This window comes from Anomaloglossus baeobatrachus, chromosome 7, assembly GCF_048569485.1.
Source record: "Anomaloglossus baeobatrachus isolate aAnoBae1 chromosome 7, aAnoBae1.hap1, whole genome shotgun sequence".
In the NCBI taxonomy this organism is placed as follows: Eukaryota; Metazoa; Chordata; class Amphibia; order Anura; family Aromobatidae; genus Anomaloglossus; species Anomaloglossus baeobatrachus.
The window spans coordinates 41,051,218-41,071,217 of NC_134359.1; the positions used below are offsets into that span (position 1 = coordinate 41,051,218).

General features: G+C 43.4%; 1 protein-coding gene across 2 annotated transcripts in view; it reads right to left on the bottom strand.

Annotated features, from left to right (window-relative positions):
* Positions 1-10,337: 10,337 nt before the first annotated feature.
* ACVR1 (activin A receptor type 1) overlaps positions 10,338-20,000 on the bottom strand; it is a 40,793-nt gene continuing 31,130 nt past the window's right edge. For both annotated transcript variants that reach the window (XM_075317240.1, XM_075317239.1), the window contains exons 7-8: positions 14,734-14,864; positions 10,338-11,664 (exon numbers count right to left, since the gene is read on the bottom strand). In XM_075317240.1, coding sequence (XP_075173355.1) covers positions 11,530-11,664; positions 14,734-14,864 — 266 coding nt within the window. In that variant the 3' untranslated portion in view covers positions 10,338-11,529. The remainder of the gene's footprint in view (positions 11,665-14,733; positions 14,865-20,000) is intronic.

The window sequence follows — 20,000 nt, forward strand, 5'->3', positions numbered from 1 at the left end:
CCATCGCATCATTTTTGTTCAGCCCAACAGTGTTTTTACACCCAATCTGAGCATGATCAGTTAAAAAAACAAAACAAAACTGATTCGTCGCCGGATTCCGTCATTTGATGGATTACGACTTGCATTCTACCAAACGACAGAAAGCGACAGATCCTTCGCTGTCCGTTTTTTTGACGTACACAAAAAACGTTACTGTGGACATAGTCTCCGTCCGACGGACAGACAAACATTTTTCGACGGGTCAGTGAGGCCATCCATTGCAATCCGTCGCTAATACAAGTCATTGAGAAAAAACGGCTCCAGCGGCATCAGTTACTGGATCCTTTTTTTTTCAAATTCGACGGATTGTGACTGATGGCAAAAAACTGATGTGTGAAAGGGGCCTAAGAATTGAGAATAGAAAGAGGAAAATAGAATTGTATGAGAACCAAAACTGTTGAAAAATCTCAAATCTCCAGAGATCTTAATGTTCCTTTATCCACAGTACGCGACATAATCAAGATGTTTACAACCCATGGCATTAAATTGTGACACACAATATTGAAATATGCCAGCCATAGAACAAAGTTGTTAGTATGTTATGAGTGGGAGTACTATTTTCCCTTATCACAATCTACCATAGGTCCTACCTGCGAGCAGAGGCACCCCTACTGTTATGCAGGTCCCCCGCTCCACGGTGGCTCTCCGTACCTTGCCCTAGTTAGCCCTATATCTAAATATACCAAAAGAAAGGTGCTAGTCTAAAGCTGGGTTCACACATAGCGACAGCAACATCGCTGTTACGTCACCATTTTCTGTGACGCAACAGCGACCTAGTAAGTCGCTGTTATGATCGCTGCTTAGCTGTCACACACAGCAGCCGCAGCAGCGATCATAACGACACGCGTCGCTGTGGAAGCCATGCTGCACTTGGTAACTAAGGTAAATATCGGGTAACCATTACCCGATATTTACCTTGGTTACCAGCGCACACACTTAGCGCTGACTCCCTGCTCTCCTAGCCAGGGTACACATCGGGTAATTAACCCGATGTGTACTCCAGCTACATGTGCAGGGAGCATGGAGCCGTCACTGGCAGCGTGAGAGCGTGGTGCTAGTAACTAATGTAAATATCTGGTAACCAAGGAAAGGGCTTCTTGGTTACCCGATGTTTACCGTGGATACAGCTTACCGCAGCTGCCAGACGCCGGCTCCTGCTCCCTTCAGTTAGTCGCTCTGTCGCTGTCACATACAGCGATGTGTGCTTCACAGCGGGAGAGCGCCGAGCAAAAAATGAAGCTGGACATTCAGCAACGAGCAGCGACCTCCCAGCAGGGGACAGGTCGTTGCTGGATGTCACACACAGCGACGGGACGTCGCTGTAACGTCAGAAAATGGTGACGTAGCAGCGACGTCGTTGTCGCTGTGTGTGACACCACCTGTAGACACATATCACATAAACCCCCTTAGACCAAGTAATACAAAGGGCATTATCATATACTACAAGAGAAGTTCTTCTTAACAAACAAATACTATGAACTCATATGACACCTAGTTTTGTGTCCTTTAGTCATACAGGACTTTTAGATGCCAAACAGTCTCCTATCAAAATGTACAGTCCCAGTATAGGATAAATATGATCCCAAGCAGGGAGAAATATCAGATCAGGTAGGTGAATATGAATAAAGTGGCAGCTGTAAGCTTTGGGGTAGAATCTCATCTCCGTATCCTCAGATATGCAGAATTGTATCATATCCTCATGTTTACTGTGATACAGTCTATGGTCAATCCATATCAAATTCACTAATTTCTCCAAAAGGTAGGCAGGTGGCGGACCATAGGTACACAATCACATGCAACAGACCACATTCACTTTCCTGGGTGTACTTCATATTCCCTCAACCCAAGTGAAATTAATGGTGATGCATTGTCCCATCCTCCTTCTGTCCCATTGTAATCTGCCTCGACGCGTGATCCCTGGGATGGTTAGGTTCCTCAGGTGGCTTCCAAACCAATTCCACAGTGAGACCTGAAATATGTGTCCTCAGACATATGAAAGTGGTCTCTTCATAGACTCTGGGCTTTTGTCATTTATGTCCCAAAAGAATGTACTTTTCTGCCTTCATTCATGGCAATAACCCAGTACTCCACAGACCACAGAGGGGTCAAAATCCTTCTGGGAAGGAGTCTTGTGGACTGATGAGACCACGATAGAGCTTTTTGGTAAAGCACATCATTCTGTTTACTGAAAATGTAATGGGGCTGACAAAAAAAACAACAGTACCTACAGTCAAATATGGTGGAGGTTCAAAAGATCTTTTGCGGTTGTTTTTCTGCCTGTGGCATTGGTATGCAAGACATCATGAAATCTGAAGCTTACCAAAGGATTTTAGGTCGCAATGTAGTGCCCATTGTCAGAAAGGTGGGTTTGCGTCCTAGGTCATAGGACTTCTAGTAGAAAAAATTACCCCAAACATAATTCAAAAAGCTCCCCAAAATAGATGGAAACAAAGCACTGGAGAGCTCTGAAGTGGCAGCAATGAGTCCAGATCTAAATCCTATTGACACCTGTGGAGAGATCTTAAAATTGCTGTTGGAGAAGACGCCTTCACATATGAGACCTGGAGCAGTTTATAAAGAAGAGCCCAAACTTCCAGGTGAGAGGAGTAAGAAGCTTGTGGATGGTTATAGGAAGTGATTGATTATATTTATTTATCCAAAGGGTAAAAGGGTGTGCAGCCAAATATTTAGCTCAGGGGGACAACATTTTTGTCCGGCCCATTTTTTGAGTTTTGTGTGAAATTATGTCCAGTTTGCCTTGTTTTTCCTCTGTTTCTTTGGTGTTGCTCGAATAACATGTGTAACTGCAATCATTTTCTGGGAGAAATACTTTATTTTCTGAAATAATTTCAAAGGTGGCAACACTTTTGAAAATGACTGTATGTACAGTATTCAGCAGCTGTAACCACGCTCCTGCACTGACTGCCAGCCGACACTGCAATGCCTCAGTAGAATCGGTTGTCAGTCAGTGGCGGGGTCACAGTTGCAGCCTCTAATCACGATGTAATAAGCTATGGCTGAAACTGCTTGAGCCACGCCTCTAACGGAAAACCCAAGGTAGCTAGAACAAAAAAAACCCCAACAAATAAATAACACAGTACCTACAGTCAAATATGGTGGAGGTTCAAAGATCTTTTGGGGTTGTTTTTCTGCCTGTGGCATTGGTGTGCAAGACATCATGAAATCTGAAGATTACCAAAGGATTTTGGGTCGCAATGTAGTGCCCAGTGTCAGAAAGGTGGGTTTGCATCCAAGGTAGCTGGAAGGAATGCAAGTTCATTTTCGGTCTTCGGTTTTTAAGTGCAGATTAAGAGCGTTTTTTCTTTTTGCATGACAGGTTCCCCTTAAATGTCTTAACGGTGGCTACAACTATCCTCGTGAAACTGGTTCTGATCTAGCAACGGAACACCTCTTTAGCACTGCTTGTGTGAATAGGAAGAAAAAAAAAAACAACTTTTTGCATACAAATTGACCTTAAAGTTTAAGGGTTAGGTCAGGGCCACACAGGGACCACTGCGATCCTCGCATGACACTTGGCTCACGCTGGCAGCACAGCGGGAGCAGAGTGTCATGCAAGTGTCACTATGACTGAGGTCCGATCGTGTGATCGGATCACTGTTGCGGGGGGGGTGGGCCGGCTGAGGGGAGGGAGGGATTTCTCTCCCTCTCTCCTCCATTGCCGGCTATTGCCATTCAAGCTCTGCACTCGCATAACACTGGTGTACCGCGAGTGCAGTGCGATGTTTCTCTCGCCTCATAGACTTGAATGGCTGCAAGAGAAATATGATCACATTACACCCTCAGCATGCTGCGACTGTTTTCTCGGTCCGATTAGGGCTAAGAAAATAATCGCTCATGGGTGCTGCCCCACAGAGTAATATTGGTCCGAGTGGAATGCGATGTTTTATTGCATTCCACTCGCTCCAATTTTCATGCCGTGTGTCCTAGGCCTTAAAGTTGTATTAGGTTTGTGACTATAAATCTAACAGTAGTTCACACAGAGTGGAACTAACTCAGGAGGATGGCTTATAGTTGTGTTTTTTTGTTTTTTTTTTTTTAATTGCAGGGCAAAAAAAATAAAACAAAATACGATGTCCACAATGTGTCAACAGTGTTATGGAGGGTTCAGGTACGAGATATCCAGCTTACATTTATAACAGTTTTCGTTGGAAAGTGCTCGAAATATGTCTAACTTTTTGAGCAACTCCGTTGCTAAAAAAAAAAAAAAAAAAAAAAAAAAAAAAAAAATTACCCACTTTATACATTTATATGACAATACTGGGGAACCCTTCCAATTTTTTGGGGATGTAGCTTAGCCAGAGAGGACATTGTCAAGCACATCCGATAAATTAATTTTAATTTCCATCACATAAGTGGCATAAATAATGACAAATTCATTCTAGACCAAGGAGTCTCCAATTAAAATGGGGTCCAGTTCTGTGTTTTATCTTTTGCCTACCCCGCTTCATTAGAATCATGTCTTTACCTCTACCTGCATTGTACGGTCTCCTATGGTGTTAAAAAGCATTAAATAAAAAAATAAAAGAAAATTAAATTTTTTTTTTAAAAATTAAAAAAAAAGGAGCATCCACTTGCTGCTTCCATCCTTTTCTGGCCGGGTACCTGCAATGTGATGCAGCAGCACAGGGGCGCACAGGTCATTGGTGCAACCTGTTCAGGGGCCCAAGAGATGAGGGGACCCATTACCACTTTTAAAACAGGTGAAATTGTGCATTTTCATGAGCTGTTTGACTACAAAGGGCCCATATACTGTTTTTGCACAGGGGGCCCTTTTACTGTCTGTATCCAGCAGCACAATGACGTGCCAGCAGGGTCCTGTTGAAACCCCGGCTCAGAAACAGATGTCTTCTGACAGCTATTCTGGAAGGTCCTATTGCCGGTGACAGAGTTGCAGGAACGCTCCCTGCTCTGCAATGCATGTTGTCAATAGTGGTTAAACCCCCTCCCCCCCCCACAAAACTATAATGTGGCAATCTGGCCATGGGACCCCACAAACCCAGATGGCCCTCGTATACCATGAGCAGTAAGAAAGTTCTCTGTGTGTGATACACTTTCTCCAGGCCATGACTTGAGTATGTAGAATATGCCTCCTAATGAATTGGGCGCATCTTAATCCAGTGTACTCTTCAAGACTTGTTTGCAAAACACCAATCTTGATCAATCTAGGATAAAAGTGGATATCCACCTCCAATAAAGTGGTCTTCAAAGTGTGTAAAGTCCATAAAATAAACTCATCAGGGACTCGCCCTTCCTGGCTCAAGCACTGGCTTCCCCTACTGGTGCAGTCCCGGTGTTGTGTCGTCACTGTTCTGGCCAGTCACAGAGTTTAGATCTGGAGAACAGGTACACAACATTGAGCTCAGTAACGGACTACAGCAGTGGCGAGTGCTCTTGACATGACGTCAACGCACTAGTCAACACCAGTGACGAGCAATCTTGACATGATGTCACCACACTAGTCAACACGAGTGGCGAGCGCTCTTGACGTGACTTCACCGCACTAGTAAACACCAGCGAGGAGCGCTCTTGACATGACGTCACCGCACTAGTCAACACCAGTGACGAGCAATCTTGACATGATGTCACCACACTAGTCAACACGAGTGGCGAGCGCTCTTGACGTGACTTCACCGCACTAGTCAACACCAGTGGCAAGCATTCTTGACGTGACGTCACCGCACTAGTAAACACCAGCGAGGAGCGCTCTTGACATAACGTCACCGCACTAGTCAACACCAGTGCCAAGCACTCTTGACGTGAGAAACCGCTCTAGTCAACACCAGGAGCCCAGCATCGGTGGGAAGCAGTCGCTGGACTCAGAGGGAAAAACCTAAACGAGTTTGTTATTTTGAGTATTTTACACACTTGGTGGACCCCTTTACTGAAAGTGGACATCCCCTTTAAGCCTCCCCCCTCCAATCTCTTTCTTAATCGAAATAAGACATGTTATAATCACCGATCCAGCTTTACACCAAGAGTGAACTCCGATTCCAGGAAAAATCCATAAAATAAATGACGACATAGGAAACGTTGGCAGCTGCGTGCTTAGGTGTTAATTCGAAGTTTACCAGTCTCCCGAGGAGCTTGCTTCTTGGAGAATATTACTGCATACAGTGTAATAGGATAAAGCCGAAATTGTGTAGAAGTATATTAAATTTCATAGAGTTTCTGACTTTATAAAATCTTAAAATTACAAGTGAAGTGGTTTTCGGCAGTTCTTAAGATTTCAATGTTGACTTTATTATCTGATTACTTAAAAAACAAAAATATTCTGAAAATTTTATTTTTCATTTTTTAGCCATGTTTAAGGAGCAGGAGTTGCGAGTGGGGGGCAAAACACTATAAATACCTTACATTTCAGTTCTATTAGGCATTGAGTAGATTATGTCTTAATAATGTGTCCATCAATCAGGAAACCAAGGTTTTATTACTGCTACCCTGCAGGAGAAAAAGGTGCAGAATGTAAGCTCAGCCCCCGCAGAACCGGATTACAAAGAGCAGACACACGTTGTGAGTTTAGTGTTGGACCAGGACATTGACAGAAAGGGGACAGGAGAGATTTGGAAAGGTATGGTGCTGGAGAAAAGTGCAGCAATGACCACATGTAATGCCCGAGAGCCCTGCCTGCTCAGAGCTACAAGACAGCCAGTCATGTACTGGGAGATAAGCCGGTGGGTCAGAAGAAAGTGGAATACAGGAGTTGGAAAAACACAGTTGCGTTATCGAACTGACACCTTTTGCCATCCTAGGATTTTGGCATGTACCCCATTATTCTGCTTGGTTATGAAGGGTGCAAGTTCCACACTTGCAGCTGAGGCTTTCCATGAAAAGGGAACCCACAAAGTGCTTGTCACGCTAGATATGGGGAAGTACCAAGTGAGTGGCGAAAGGTAAGTGAAGGGGACCCTTGCATCTAGGGAAGCGGGAGATGGTGACCCCTGACTGATCCTACAGCTGGTCCTTGGGGTCCATCACCACCCTAGATAGGTTCCGCACCTATGCGCTGAGCTGGATACCTGACCCTAGGTATCCCTAGTGCTAGACCCAAAATAGAGAACGGGTAGGTTGAGCTCTTTGTCGACCCCCACTAAATGCTAAAAGAAGACACAAGAGGGACACATGGGGGGAAAAAGCATAAACTACTTATCCACAGATGACACAGGCAGAAGTTCAGCAAAGCTTTAGCAACTATACAACAGATAAAACCAAGCCACCTGTTTGCAATCAGAATAAACTGAATAATAGCACCAGCACAGGGAAGAATCGAGTATTTAAGTGAATATGGATTATCAGCAGCTGGGTGGAAGGCGCTCTCCTGCTGGGTCCAAAAAGAAAAGAGATGAAAATCCAGCAGGAAAGCCATCTAATACAATGAATACTGACAGCAGGGACAATGAAAAGTCAGGGAGCATTCTGCGCAGCCAAACACTGATCTTCTACTGCCAGAAACCACATGACTATCACCTGTGACAGTGCTGGGCAACACTATGACTAGTTACATATAGATGGGGCAGGCTATGGCACAGAATAGCATCTTATTAACATCTCTTCACTTAAGGGCAGATTCCATAAAGATCCCTTCAAAGAAGCAACATAATACCATAAAGTTCGCAAAACTTTTTTTTTTTTTTAGGGAATAAAAGATCAGATACTCCCCATATGAACAGCAAAGTGAACTTTCCATAGAAAGGAAAAGTTTGAACATTTGGGTGTCATTTGTATTCAGCAGCAGAAACACAGATGGATTTGGTGACTTTTTGACAAACTGGAAGCGATATCATTCTCTGTTCCTGCTTTGCACTCATAACAAGAACAGGCTTTCAGATATTGGACAATGGCAAGAAAAATGCATAATGAAAAAAGTTCCAGGCCCTATAGTGCTGGCAATACAGAAGTTACCACCAACTCATTTTCAGTGGATAGTTTCTCTTAGGGCTCGCTCATATGAACGTATAAATCGGACAAGTGTAATCTGATCTAAAAAGGATTGTATTCTGACCAATGTTATTCAATGAGGCAGTATTCTGCATTAGAAAAAAAGTTGCAGCATGATTGATTTGAGTGAAAACTGTACAATGTGAGAGAGGAAAAAAAAAACGGATGCCATACGGACCATCAGTATGGCATTAGATTTTTACAGATACATTGCAGTTTTGTACGATGGAATACTGTAAATGCTCCAAAAAAAAAAAAAAAAAAAAAAAGAAAAAAAAAAGGACTATTCGGGGGTAGCACACGTATGACAAGAACAAAAAAACCCAAAAAAACAATCATCCGACTTTTCTGAATGAAAATGGGACCAATTTTTTTTATACGCTCCTGAGATCCCGGCCGTCATCAGAGTAGGATAATCAAGGCAGTTCCTGATCATAACAGATTTGTACGTGCACCAAAAACAGGTTTCATAGTTTTGGGGAATAAGGACAGCAAGGGAACACGTTTCTGCAGGTTCTATGTGAATAGACAGACTGTTAGACTGTGTGCGCATGCGGAGTTTTTTTTTTTATGCAGATTTGGTGCAGTTTATCATGCAGATTGCTGGCCAAATCTAAATGTCTATCCTTATGCCAACAAAGTAAATGAGAATTCTGAAATGCTGTTTGCATGTTGCTCTTTTCCTTGCAGTTTTGGGTGCAGAAAAAATCTGCAGCATGTCAATTGTTGGTGCATTTTTTTTTCTGCATTTTTTATACCTTCCAACCACTGACTTCACAAAAAAAAACAAAAAAAAAAAACCATGCATGCTTGATTTGGTACATTTTTCTGCCACACAAACTTTTTTGGTGCAGAAGATTTCTGCACCAAAAACTCAGCGTGCGCACATACCCTAATGCCTTGTGCACACACTGCAATTTTTGACTTTTTTTTTCAAAATCTGCACTAAAGTCTGTATGCCTCTCCTGAAGCCAGCAAAGTCTGAGATTTCTGAAGTGCTGCCCCAATGTTGCATTTTTTTTTCCTTGGCAGATTTGATGCAGATTTAGATGCAGAATAAAATCTGCAGCATAATCAATTGCAGGAGCGTTTTTCAGTCCTTCCAGCCACTGACTTCACTTATAAAAAAAAAAAAAAACGCACCAAAACTGGATACATTTTTCTGCCAGAAGATGCAGATCTGATGCAGAAAATTTCTGCAATAAATCTGCAGCATGTGCACATAGCCTAAGGGCGGCTTTGCACACTACGACATCGCAGGTGCGATGTCGGTGGGGTCAAATCGAAAGTGACGCACATCCGGCGTCACTTGCGATGTCGTAGTGTGTAAATCCTAGATGATACGATGAACGAGCGCAAAAGCGTCGCAATCGTATCATCGGTGCAGCCTCCGACATTTCCATAATGCCGGTGCAGCGACAGGTGCGATGTTGTTCCTCGCTCCTGCGGCAGCACACATCGCTGTGTGTGAAGCCGCAGGAGCGAGGAACTTCACCTTACCTGCCGCCGGCTGCAATGAGAAGGAAGAAGGTGGGCGGGATGTTTACATCCTGCTCATCTCCGCCCCTCCACTTCAATTGGCCGCCTGCCGTGTGACGTCGCTGTGACGCCGCACGACCCGCCCCCTTAGGAAGGAGGCGGGTCGCCGGCCAGAGCGACATCGCATGGCAGGTATGTGCGTGTGAAACTGCCGTAGCGATAATAATCGCTACGGCAGCTTTCACTAGATAATGCACGTGCGACGGGGGCGGGACTATCGCTGCAGCATCGGTAACACACTGTTACCGATGTCGCAGCGTGCAAAGCCCGCCTAAGGGGGTAGGTGCAGATTAGGTGCAGACATTTTCGGCACCAAAAATTGCACCTTGCTGATGAAAAGAAAAAAAAAAAAGCACAAAAAACCCCACGCTTTTTTTGTGCATTTTTTGTCATGCTATTTTCGTTAAAAATGCCTGGAAGAGCTAAAAAAAAAAATTGCACGTTTTTTCTGCACCCAAAACTGCAAGGAAAAAAGAAGCAACGTGCGCACAGCAATTCAGAATTCTCATCCACATTTGCTGGGAGAAGGAGCGACATGCAGATTTGGGCAACAAAAAAAAAATTCAGCGAGTGCATAGAGCCTAAAAGGGAATCAAACACAGACATATACAGCAATCCAGCTGACCATAATGCCGGTGTGAACCTTGCCTTAGCTGGACCATCAAAGGGATTTCAGAAACTGCAGAATGTAAAGTTTGATTTGGAAACTTACTAAAACTTTTCCTTTTGGTCACACAAAGCAGCTGAATACAATTCTATAATAAATCTTATTTAATTCTGCAAATTAAAAACAAAAACAAATGTAGTCTTCAAAACATTCTATTTAATTTATACAAATAACTACTAAATACAAAAAGTAGATTAAAAGAAAATAATTATTTTCTGGCAGAGTTTACAATGCGACATATTCCATCGCTGAAAAGAAAAAAAAAAAAAAGGCATCTCTCCCCCCCGCCGCTCGCCCGACGACTCCTTTCCCAATTTCCACTTCCAGAATTTTGCTATGGAATCTTAAAACAAAATGTTGTTTTATTTCCTATGTCAGTAAAATATGAGCGGGATTGAGGAGAGCGACAACAGATTCCAAATCGAGTTCTAAACTCAAGAGCACGCGCCTCTCCGGAAGGAGAAGAAATAATAATAATAATAAGTGCGAAACTGCAATGTGATCATTCCGGAAACAGAGTCTATTCCTCATCATCATGTGATACAAAAGGAGTCGTGAAAAGCTGGAAGAAAACATAATATAGCGCTAACCATTTGCACTTTTTCAGTTTTTTTGGGGGGAAAACTTAAGTGCACCAGTAATAAATAAAATTTGAAAAAAAAATTTTTTATAGATAAAATAAAAAAAAATTCTTATGTTCAGCATTATTGTAAACATTGGTACACGTGTAAAATCCAGCCAATGCTGACGACTTGTATTTCAGGCTTATTTTTTTTAGAAAAAACAAAAAAAAAAAACATCATTCCCCAGAAGTGGATTGGTGTAATTCATAGCACAGATCCGTACACGGCCAACCATATATTTGGCATCTGTCGTCAAATTAAACCGTTACAGTGCAAGCAAGGAATGCAAAGAATTTCTAGTGCAATAGAACGGAGACGCACACGAAATATTGCTAAGTAAAATCCGCCAAGATCCATGTGAAATCCTTGGGAAAGACGAAGGGGTGAAAACCGGTTTCTTCCACTTCCAAAAATGTAGCTTTTAATGCCCAGATCGGTCCCAAACGTAGGCCCCTTCTTTCCACGCTCATCCTTGCAAGTGTTTTTAGTCAATTGTCGTCATGAACTTGAAAGACAGGATCCTGCCGGGTCACCGCTATAGGAATTTTAGGCCGAATCCCGAAGGTAGTCTTCAAAAAAAGGCGGCTGTGTATTAAGAAGTTCGACTTTTGTAGTTACAATTTGGGGGTAAAAAAAAAAAAAAAAGTCTACACCTCGGCAAGCAAGCACTGTATCCGAATCTGTTTTTTTCCTTTATTCTGGTATTCAGCAGTCAGATTTGAATTTATCTAGGGAATTGTCAATTTTGGTTAATGTCTTTTTGATGCGCAAGGCTGTGAGTCTCGCCGATGGGTTTTGATACCAGCACTCCTTCATCAATTTAGCCAACGATGTTAACGTCTGGAAAAAATAAAAATAAATGAATTAATGTGGAATAAGAGTTAGGTAAAATTGTTATTGTAATAATATACGATTGCAAATTTTTTACATGTCATATTATAAACTTAAAAAGGGTTTTCCCAATCGGACACTGAGAAAAAGAAAATCACAGCCTCTGGAATTAGAGAAGAAGGCGCCTAGGGGAGGGTTCTTGTCCAGATCAACTGTGGTTAACCAGAAAAGAGATGGCCACACGTCTAGTTGTCTCCATTTGGCTCTGAGTACTGAATTTTTTTGGGTAGGGATGTGCAGCAATTTTGGGACCTTCCACAGAAGTCACGTGTGACCGTCAACCACCCATCCATTCCTGGTGGCCTGATCATTAAGAGACATATGAATGCAAACTCTGGGGACCTGATCTACAGAGACCTGTAGAATATCTTCTGGATATGGCAAAAAAATGTCCACGATAGGTACAAAAAAAGTCTAAGATAGGAAGAATCAAGGGAACTTGTCACCAGATTTGGAGACTATAAGCTGCGGCCACCACCAGTGAGCTCTTCTAAGGAACCAGGCCACTCTAACGTAAAAACACTTGTATAATATTTCACCTAGGGGTGGTCCGGTCTGAGGGGTGTCACTGCTCTCTGGTCCAGCACCTCCTCTCTGCTGTGATCGCCATTCCTCCTCCTTCTGAGGCCCATGTGCATGGCTCGTCCTATGCCATTCACACTGGCCGGTATTGAAATCCTGCGCAGGCACAATTGATCTGCCCTGCTGAAGGCAGATGAAAGTATTGTAGTGCGCATGCGGACTTTAACTTTTCCTTGCAACTGCGCATTACAGTACTTTGATCTCTCCTCAGCAGAGAAGATCAAAGTGCGCCTGCGCAGGACCACATTGCCAGCCTGTGTGGATGACATAAGACAAGTCATACATACTGGGCTGGATAGAAAAAGAGGAGAGAGATCGCAGCAGAGAGGAGGAACCGGACCGGAGAGCAGCGACACCCTTCGGACCGGACCACAGCGACGCCCATCAAACCGGACCGCCCCCCCTAGGTGAGTATTATAAAGGTGTTTTTTTATGTTATACAGTGCGGCGTGGACTCTTATATACAGTATTCTAGAATGCTGTGTATATAAGTGCCCAGTGGTGGTGGCCGCAGATTATACTCGCCAAATCTGGTGCCAGGTTCACTTTAAGGGAGGTTTTGTTAAAATCTGCCAACAATTGAACAACTCTGCAAGAGACCCTACATTGAAAGTCGAATTTTGTTTCTACACCAAATATGAAGGTAATGGACATATCCTTTAAATTGTTTAAGGGGATTTGTGGGCCAGGTACAAAATTAGGCAGGGAGTCTAACATGTAAAATCCTAACAGTGTGTAATAAACTAACTGTTAGGATTCTGCACAGTTTCATAGTCCTGAAGGACATATATGAAGTTGCATGTTTGCAATCACGTGATGACCACTATCTCTTCTGCTTCTCTCAATGCTGCCTACTTTTTAAGGTTAATAAACATGGTCTTTGAGGACTTAATAGAGAACCCAATATATATTACCGCCACCTTAATGCATACCTTTCACAGCAGTCTATCAAACTGTATACAAGTCTCCAATCCCCTCTGCATAGCCAAAAAATAACTTAGAATTTCGCCCATACATCACGGTCCGGTCCGGTCCATTGGACGTCGCTGGTCTTGCTTCAGTGCCTCTACTCTCCTGAGAAATTGCTCTCCTGTTTCATGTGGATGTCACACCCTATTTCATCCATGCAGTGCCCCCCAATCGCACACCTGTGCAGCCGCACTTCTCTTTGAACTGCTAAGGGCAGAGCAAAGTAGTGAAATTGAAATCCGCTTGCGCCAGGTGAGGCCAAAGAGCACATATGACTTGGAAGAAGAGCTGGAGCATGCGCATTACAATACTTTGCCCTCAGCAGGCATGTGATTGGAAACACTGTGGGACAGCAGTAGGATGTGTCATCCACATGAATCGTGGCAGGAGGATGGCGATTGCGAGGAGAGAGGAGGCATAGAAACAAGACAATCGATTCCCACCAGCCTAACTGGGTCATAGGGAATGGAGGAGGTGCAGAAGCAAGACTATAAATGCCCATCGGAACGGACTGAGCAAGGGGGACTGAAGGCATAGAAGAAAGACCATCGATGCACATCGAACCAGACTGTGGCAGGGGGACTAAAGGCGTAGAAGCAAGGCCATAGATGCCCATCGGAACAGACAGGTGCAGGGGGACTGGAAGGATAGAAGCAAGACCATCAATGCACATCGAACCAGACTGTGGCAGGGGGACTAAAGGCGTAGAAGCAAGGCCATCGATGCCTATCGGAACAGACAGGTGCAGGGGGACTGGAAGGATAGAAGCAAGACCATCGATGCACATCGAACCAGACTGTGGCAGGGGGACTAAAGGTGTAGAAGCAAGGCCATAGATGCCCATCGGAACAGACAGGTGCAGGGGGACTGGAGGGGTAGAAGCAACACCATCGATGCACATCGAACCAGACTGTGGCAGAGGGACTAAAGGCGTAGAAGCAAGGCCATCGATGCCGATCGAAACGGACTGGGGCATGGGGACTGGAGGCGTAGAAGCAAGACCAACGATGCAAGACTATCAATGCCCATTGGACCAGAATGGTGCATGGGGACTATAAAAGGTATTTTTCGGGCTATGCAGAGAGGATTGGGAACTTCTATATAGCTTGGTAAACTGCTGTAAAAGGGGGATTAGACGTGTTGACCATCGTTTATTTTAGGAAAACCTGTTGACAGATTCCCTTCAAATAAAATAATATGCGACAAGGAAGATAAAATAAAATAGTGGCAATTTATCTGTATTGTCAAACTACAAATTCAGAAACAAGATTGACTGCAAAGTGCAGTATAGCCACAAATTGTGCACAAAAAAGCTTTGCTTCAACCATCAACCTTGGATAGGAATTTTATTTGCCAAGAACCTGGCACCAACATTACCTGTAAATTTGCTTATTTTATTATTTTTTTGGCATATGAAAGTCCATTTACTCAAAAACTAGGCAAAACAAAAATGGGGCAAATACTTACTGGGTCAGAAAACCATCTATTGGGAATGTTTGGTCTTTGCTGATCCACACAGACAACTTTCTTCATATCCTCAAAGCTTGGATCATTCGGAACAACGTCATAAAATGGGGGTTTGTAATCTTCAACGATACCTGAAAATTAGAAGACATTTGGGGTTAATAGAAGTATCACCGGTTGTATAACAGTAGTAAAAAAATTTAAAAAAATTCCAGTAGAGGAACAAAGTCCGGAGTTGTTGACAGATTCCAATTTTTCATGAGAAACCCTAGATTTTCCAGGCATCCTCCGCTTTTCCTGGTTGTTCTAACGTTTTCTTTTAAGTGGTGAGGTATAGACACAGTCAGGTAGCAAAAAGCTTCCTTATTCCAGTATGTCACAATGTGCCCAATAATGATGTTGTGAAGGGGCTTGCCCATGTGGCTCCATCCATAAGTCACGACGCCTTTTCCCTTACAGTAAGGAGGTGAACTGGTTGCTTTCCCTGAAGACCCCAATCTCGTTGTTGTATGGTCATGTGAATTTTGTCCTGTATTTTTGTAAATGTAATGTGAATTGTGATGTAATGAATAATGTAATATAGACAAATACATAAGAGATTGCACAGCAGTATTATATGTGGTTGTCGGGCTATAGGGCAAGAAGTAGTTAAGTGTTGGGACTAGCCCACAATGGGAGGGATTAGTTTATAGGGAAAGAGACATTTTCTTCTAGAAAGTTATTGAAGACCAGTGTGGGACATGAGCAGATGTGTAGTCTGAAGGTCATTCAGGCCTCATGCAGTGGGTGATCTGTGGCAAAAGAAGGAGAAAGGAGGTGTTGAGATAGCGTGATCCTGGGGCTGCCTGAGAGAGTGCAGAACTAAGTCTAGCCCAGTGACAGACTCTCTTATATATTATAGAGTGTGGCCCTCAGGTAAAAGGGTCCAGAGGATAGAACTATAGCAGCAAGTTACATACAGCTTAAAGATATCAGGTTGAGACTTACTGGGGTGTTACCAAAGTTGACCTTCATGGGTGGGGTCTTCCTAAGCGTCTCGGAGCAACAAGCTCTACTCTGACCCTTCTGGCAAACACCAACACGGAAAGGGAACTTGACAATCACAAATTAAACTAACGCTAGGCTGGGTCGTGCTGGAACAGGTTCAGTAAGAACGGAAACAATCCAGAGGGAACCAAAAGTGTGTCTGAATATGCTGTGTACAACTGTCCAACTAGTAGGTTGGGGAGAAGAGATGTAGCCTCACTGTGCCTTGAACTAGGCTTATCCGGAGGGGCATGTCTAAGTGCCTACCCAATTTTCACCACATCCTCTGATGATTAGGTTAGAATTTGCTGATGATAGGCACCAGGTACCACTCCAGGTTAGTGTCCATGGTGGTCACGCTTCCCTCAGAGGCTGAACAGTGCATGGCGAGAAGGATGGGGTGTGAACCACTGTCTAAGGAACCACAGGAAGGGTAACCCATCACTCATCCTGAGAAACCATGACCTCCAAAACGCCATATACTCCCCCCCCCCCCTTTCAGTCTGCACTAGGCAAGACACTATTTATATCCCTATATTCACAACGTTATCACGCTATAATTTGATTCTAAGACCTTCTACTAAGACATTTTATGGTAATAAGGTGAAGTTGGCTGGGCTGGAAAACAGCTACAAAAGACACAATCCGTCCATTGGTTCCAAAACACACGCATGTAATGTTTCATTTATCCGGTGGCGGATCTGCGAGTAGACTGAGCGCTACCTCTGCCAATACTTGCCGATAGTTGGGGATTTCAGTCGTTTGAGTGTTTTGTTGCTGACCCCTCGCACCAAGAATTGTATAAACCAAACAACCCTTTTAAAAGGTGGCCAAACGCATACTGTAGGCTGATCATTGTCCAAAAGTGTTGATTTAAAATGATGGAGGGGGGGGTTGTTCTAAAATGGCCAGTGCCTTATTCTTAAATGGAGATCATGCACAGCTATAGCTCGTGGGGTCATCATCAGGGAAATCAAAATATTTCTTTAGCCACGGATTTTAGATTAATGACTATACCGGTAATATAAAGCTGTTCCATGCCTCAAGACTGTTAGGTTTATACGCGAGGGTCCTAAGCAAAAGGACCCCCTTCTATGTCGCACATATACCCCAATTGGACCACCCCTTTAAGACAAGATAGTTTCACATCAGCTACCACAGAGAATGATTCCTTTAATGTAAAAAAATAAAAACAAAAAAAAAAACCCTGACTTCTCAAGGACGTACATAATGTGAGGCAGATAAGCAGTACTATCAGCGATATGGAGGATTCTCATTAATGAGACAGCCCAGGAATTACACATTGTGGATTTACTGTTACTCATTAGCCAGAGTCCTTTGAAGTTGTAAGAAGAAAAAAAAAAGTTTCTTCCATTGTACATTACTAGAGGAAATGTGGAGTCTGTCACAGTTATAAGGTTCATGTTAGAGGATATAAAATGTTATATTACTTGATTTGGTATGTGCCTAACCAGATTCGTATAGGACGCCTATAGAAAGGCAGGTGTGACCCCTGTATTCTTCAGCCCAGGTAGCACAGTTAGGATTGAGCCTGAAGGCCTCGTTATTAGAAGGTCCTACGTAGAAAGAAGGAAAATCTGTTCCCCCTGCGCTACTCATATGTTGCCTGCATTCTCTGTAAACGTTCACAAACCTTCTTGGGCGAATAGTAGAGAAAAATTCATCTAGTGTGCTCCGATAGAGGACAGGGGTAGGAGGGGGATGCAGCAGCAGGAGATCCGATGCTCAGAGATCGGAGGGGAGAAAGGCTAGAGATCCGAGCACACATCACACCAGGAATAGTCCTTCCATTCAAGAAGCCTAGCGGACGGAAAAACTACATTTCCGGAAAACAACAAAAGTTAATCTGTGCTATCGAGTGTATAAAAACACTAGAGTCGATATAGAGAACACTATTGATTTATTATAGAATCTGCACGTTACTAATGACAGATAATTATGAATCCAAACACTAATATAAGACAAAAAGTACTCAGTATTACAACCAGGGAAAAAAAAGGGAGGGTAAAATACAAAATGTATAAATGACATTTAAAATTATGGTGTTTGTTACACTAAAAAAAAAAAAACAAAACACTATTTTTCGGACTACAAGACGCACTTATTTTCCCCCAAATGTTGGGGGAAAGTGGGGGGTGTGTCTTATAGTCTGAATACGGCTGCGAGGAATGAGGGTGCTGCGGTGGAGCGGGTCATCAGTGGCATAAGCAGGCTGTATTTTAAGTTTATTTTTTTGTGTGCCACAGGATACAGGCCATATAGCAGGATGGGGGTATATAGCAGCATGGACGGGGGTATATAGCAGGACGAAGATATATAGCAGGGTAAGGGCATATACCAGGATGGCGCTATGTAGCAGGATGGGGGCTATACCATGAAGGGGGTATATAGCAGGATGGGAATCTATACCAGGATGGGGGACATATATACAAGGATGGGGATCATATACAAGGCAGGAGGATCATTACCAGGATGGGGTACCTTAGTAGAGAATTTGGGGACATTACCCCCATAACAGTGTCAGCAGCAGATCCTCGGCCCATAAGTGTGTCACGACCACATTTTTTACTTAAAATTTGATTTCCTCCTCTAAAATCAGGGTGCGTCTTATAGTCTGAAAAATACGGTAGTTAAAAAAAAACCCTTTATTTTTTCACATTGGGCACTAGGTCCAATATTAGACTCCTCCGTCCTCTTGAGCACATGAACTTGAGCTGCAATAGACTGGCTCAAACCACACTGAAATGTACTGAAGTAATAAATGCGCAAGCTCAACAGGGAAAAGGTCATTATGAACGGGGGGGGGGTGAGCTGTGACATTAGGAGTTATCAGTCATAATCCTGTCTGTGATGGTAATGAGATTGCAGAAAAGTCATTGGTTTGTACAGGACAGGAAGCACTAGTGTAATATAAGGCCTAGTTGTGGTGTAAAACTTAAAGAATTCAAACTAAATAACGTACTTAAAAAAATTCTAAGGCCCCCTTCACACGTCACTGATTGCTGTACGTATGGTGAATGTTTTCATCCGTATCGGAGACAAGGACATACGCAGACCCATTAAAATGAATGGGTCAGCGCACACACCTGTATTTTCTCACGTACACATGTCCGTGTGTTCCACACGGAGACAAGTCCGTTTGTCTCTGACAGCACTGATGTCACACAGACCAAGCAGTGATATGATCCGTGTGACACGTACTGAAGGAAACCAGTGTCTTCAAAATAAAATTATTTTCTATACTCACCTGTCTCCAGCGCGGCTCTCTCTAGAGCTGCTGTCTCTTGCATCTGGGTCCCGCTCATTATGCTCATTGCATATTCACTGCACCGCGGACCCGGATGCAGCAGCAGTGCCATAGACAGCAGCATGAAGAACATAACTGTGCCAAAATCACAGCCCATGGATAGGCCACACGCACCTTCAACGCGGCCGTGAAAAACACAACTTTTTTCAAAGACGTGTGAAAGAGGCCTAAGGGTATGTTCACACAGGGCTTTTTTGGTACGTTTTTGCTGCATTTTTTAGCTGCAGATTTGCCTTGGTTTTATGCAAATCCATGCTAATAAAAAGATGCTTTTTTCAGTCCCAGCAAAGTCTATAAGATTTCTCAAATCTCATGCACACACACACACACACCTGCGGATTTTTTCCTTGACTGTTTTGTCAAATACCTGCGATTTTGCTGCAGATTTCAAAGAATGAAAAAGTCGATTCTTTGCAGTGTTTTTGCAAGGTTTTACATTGATACACCCCATTTTGTAGGGAAAAAAAAGCAGCAAAAACGCCACTAACAATTGCACCAAAAACGCAGAGGACTCAAAGGAGATTTCCTGCTACAAGATCAGAAGATCAGGTTTTGGTCAGGAAAAAAACGCACGAAAAAAGCCCTGTGTGAACATAGCCTAAGGCAGTGAAATGTTGGAGGAAAAACAAACAAACAATAAAACCCTTCATTCTGACAGATTGGGGTTTTTTTTTGGCTCCGTTTTGACAAGTGTTCATCTTGCAGTAAACATCACCAGGCAGTGGCGTTCTTTAAAGGGGTGGTTCACCCAATATTTTTTATGGTCTAGTTCGATATTATATTGAGAAACAAGGTTTCTCTCAAATGCCTTGTGTTGGCAATAGTGCCTGTGAGAGGCGCAGACCGCTGTTCCCCGCTCCGGTGACTTCACGTCAAGCGCCGCACACGTCACATCCCTGCGGCCGGCTGCAGTCTT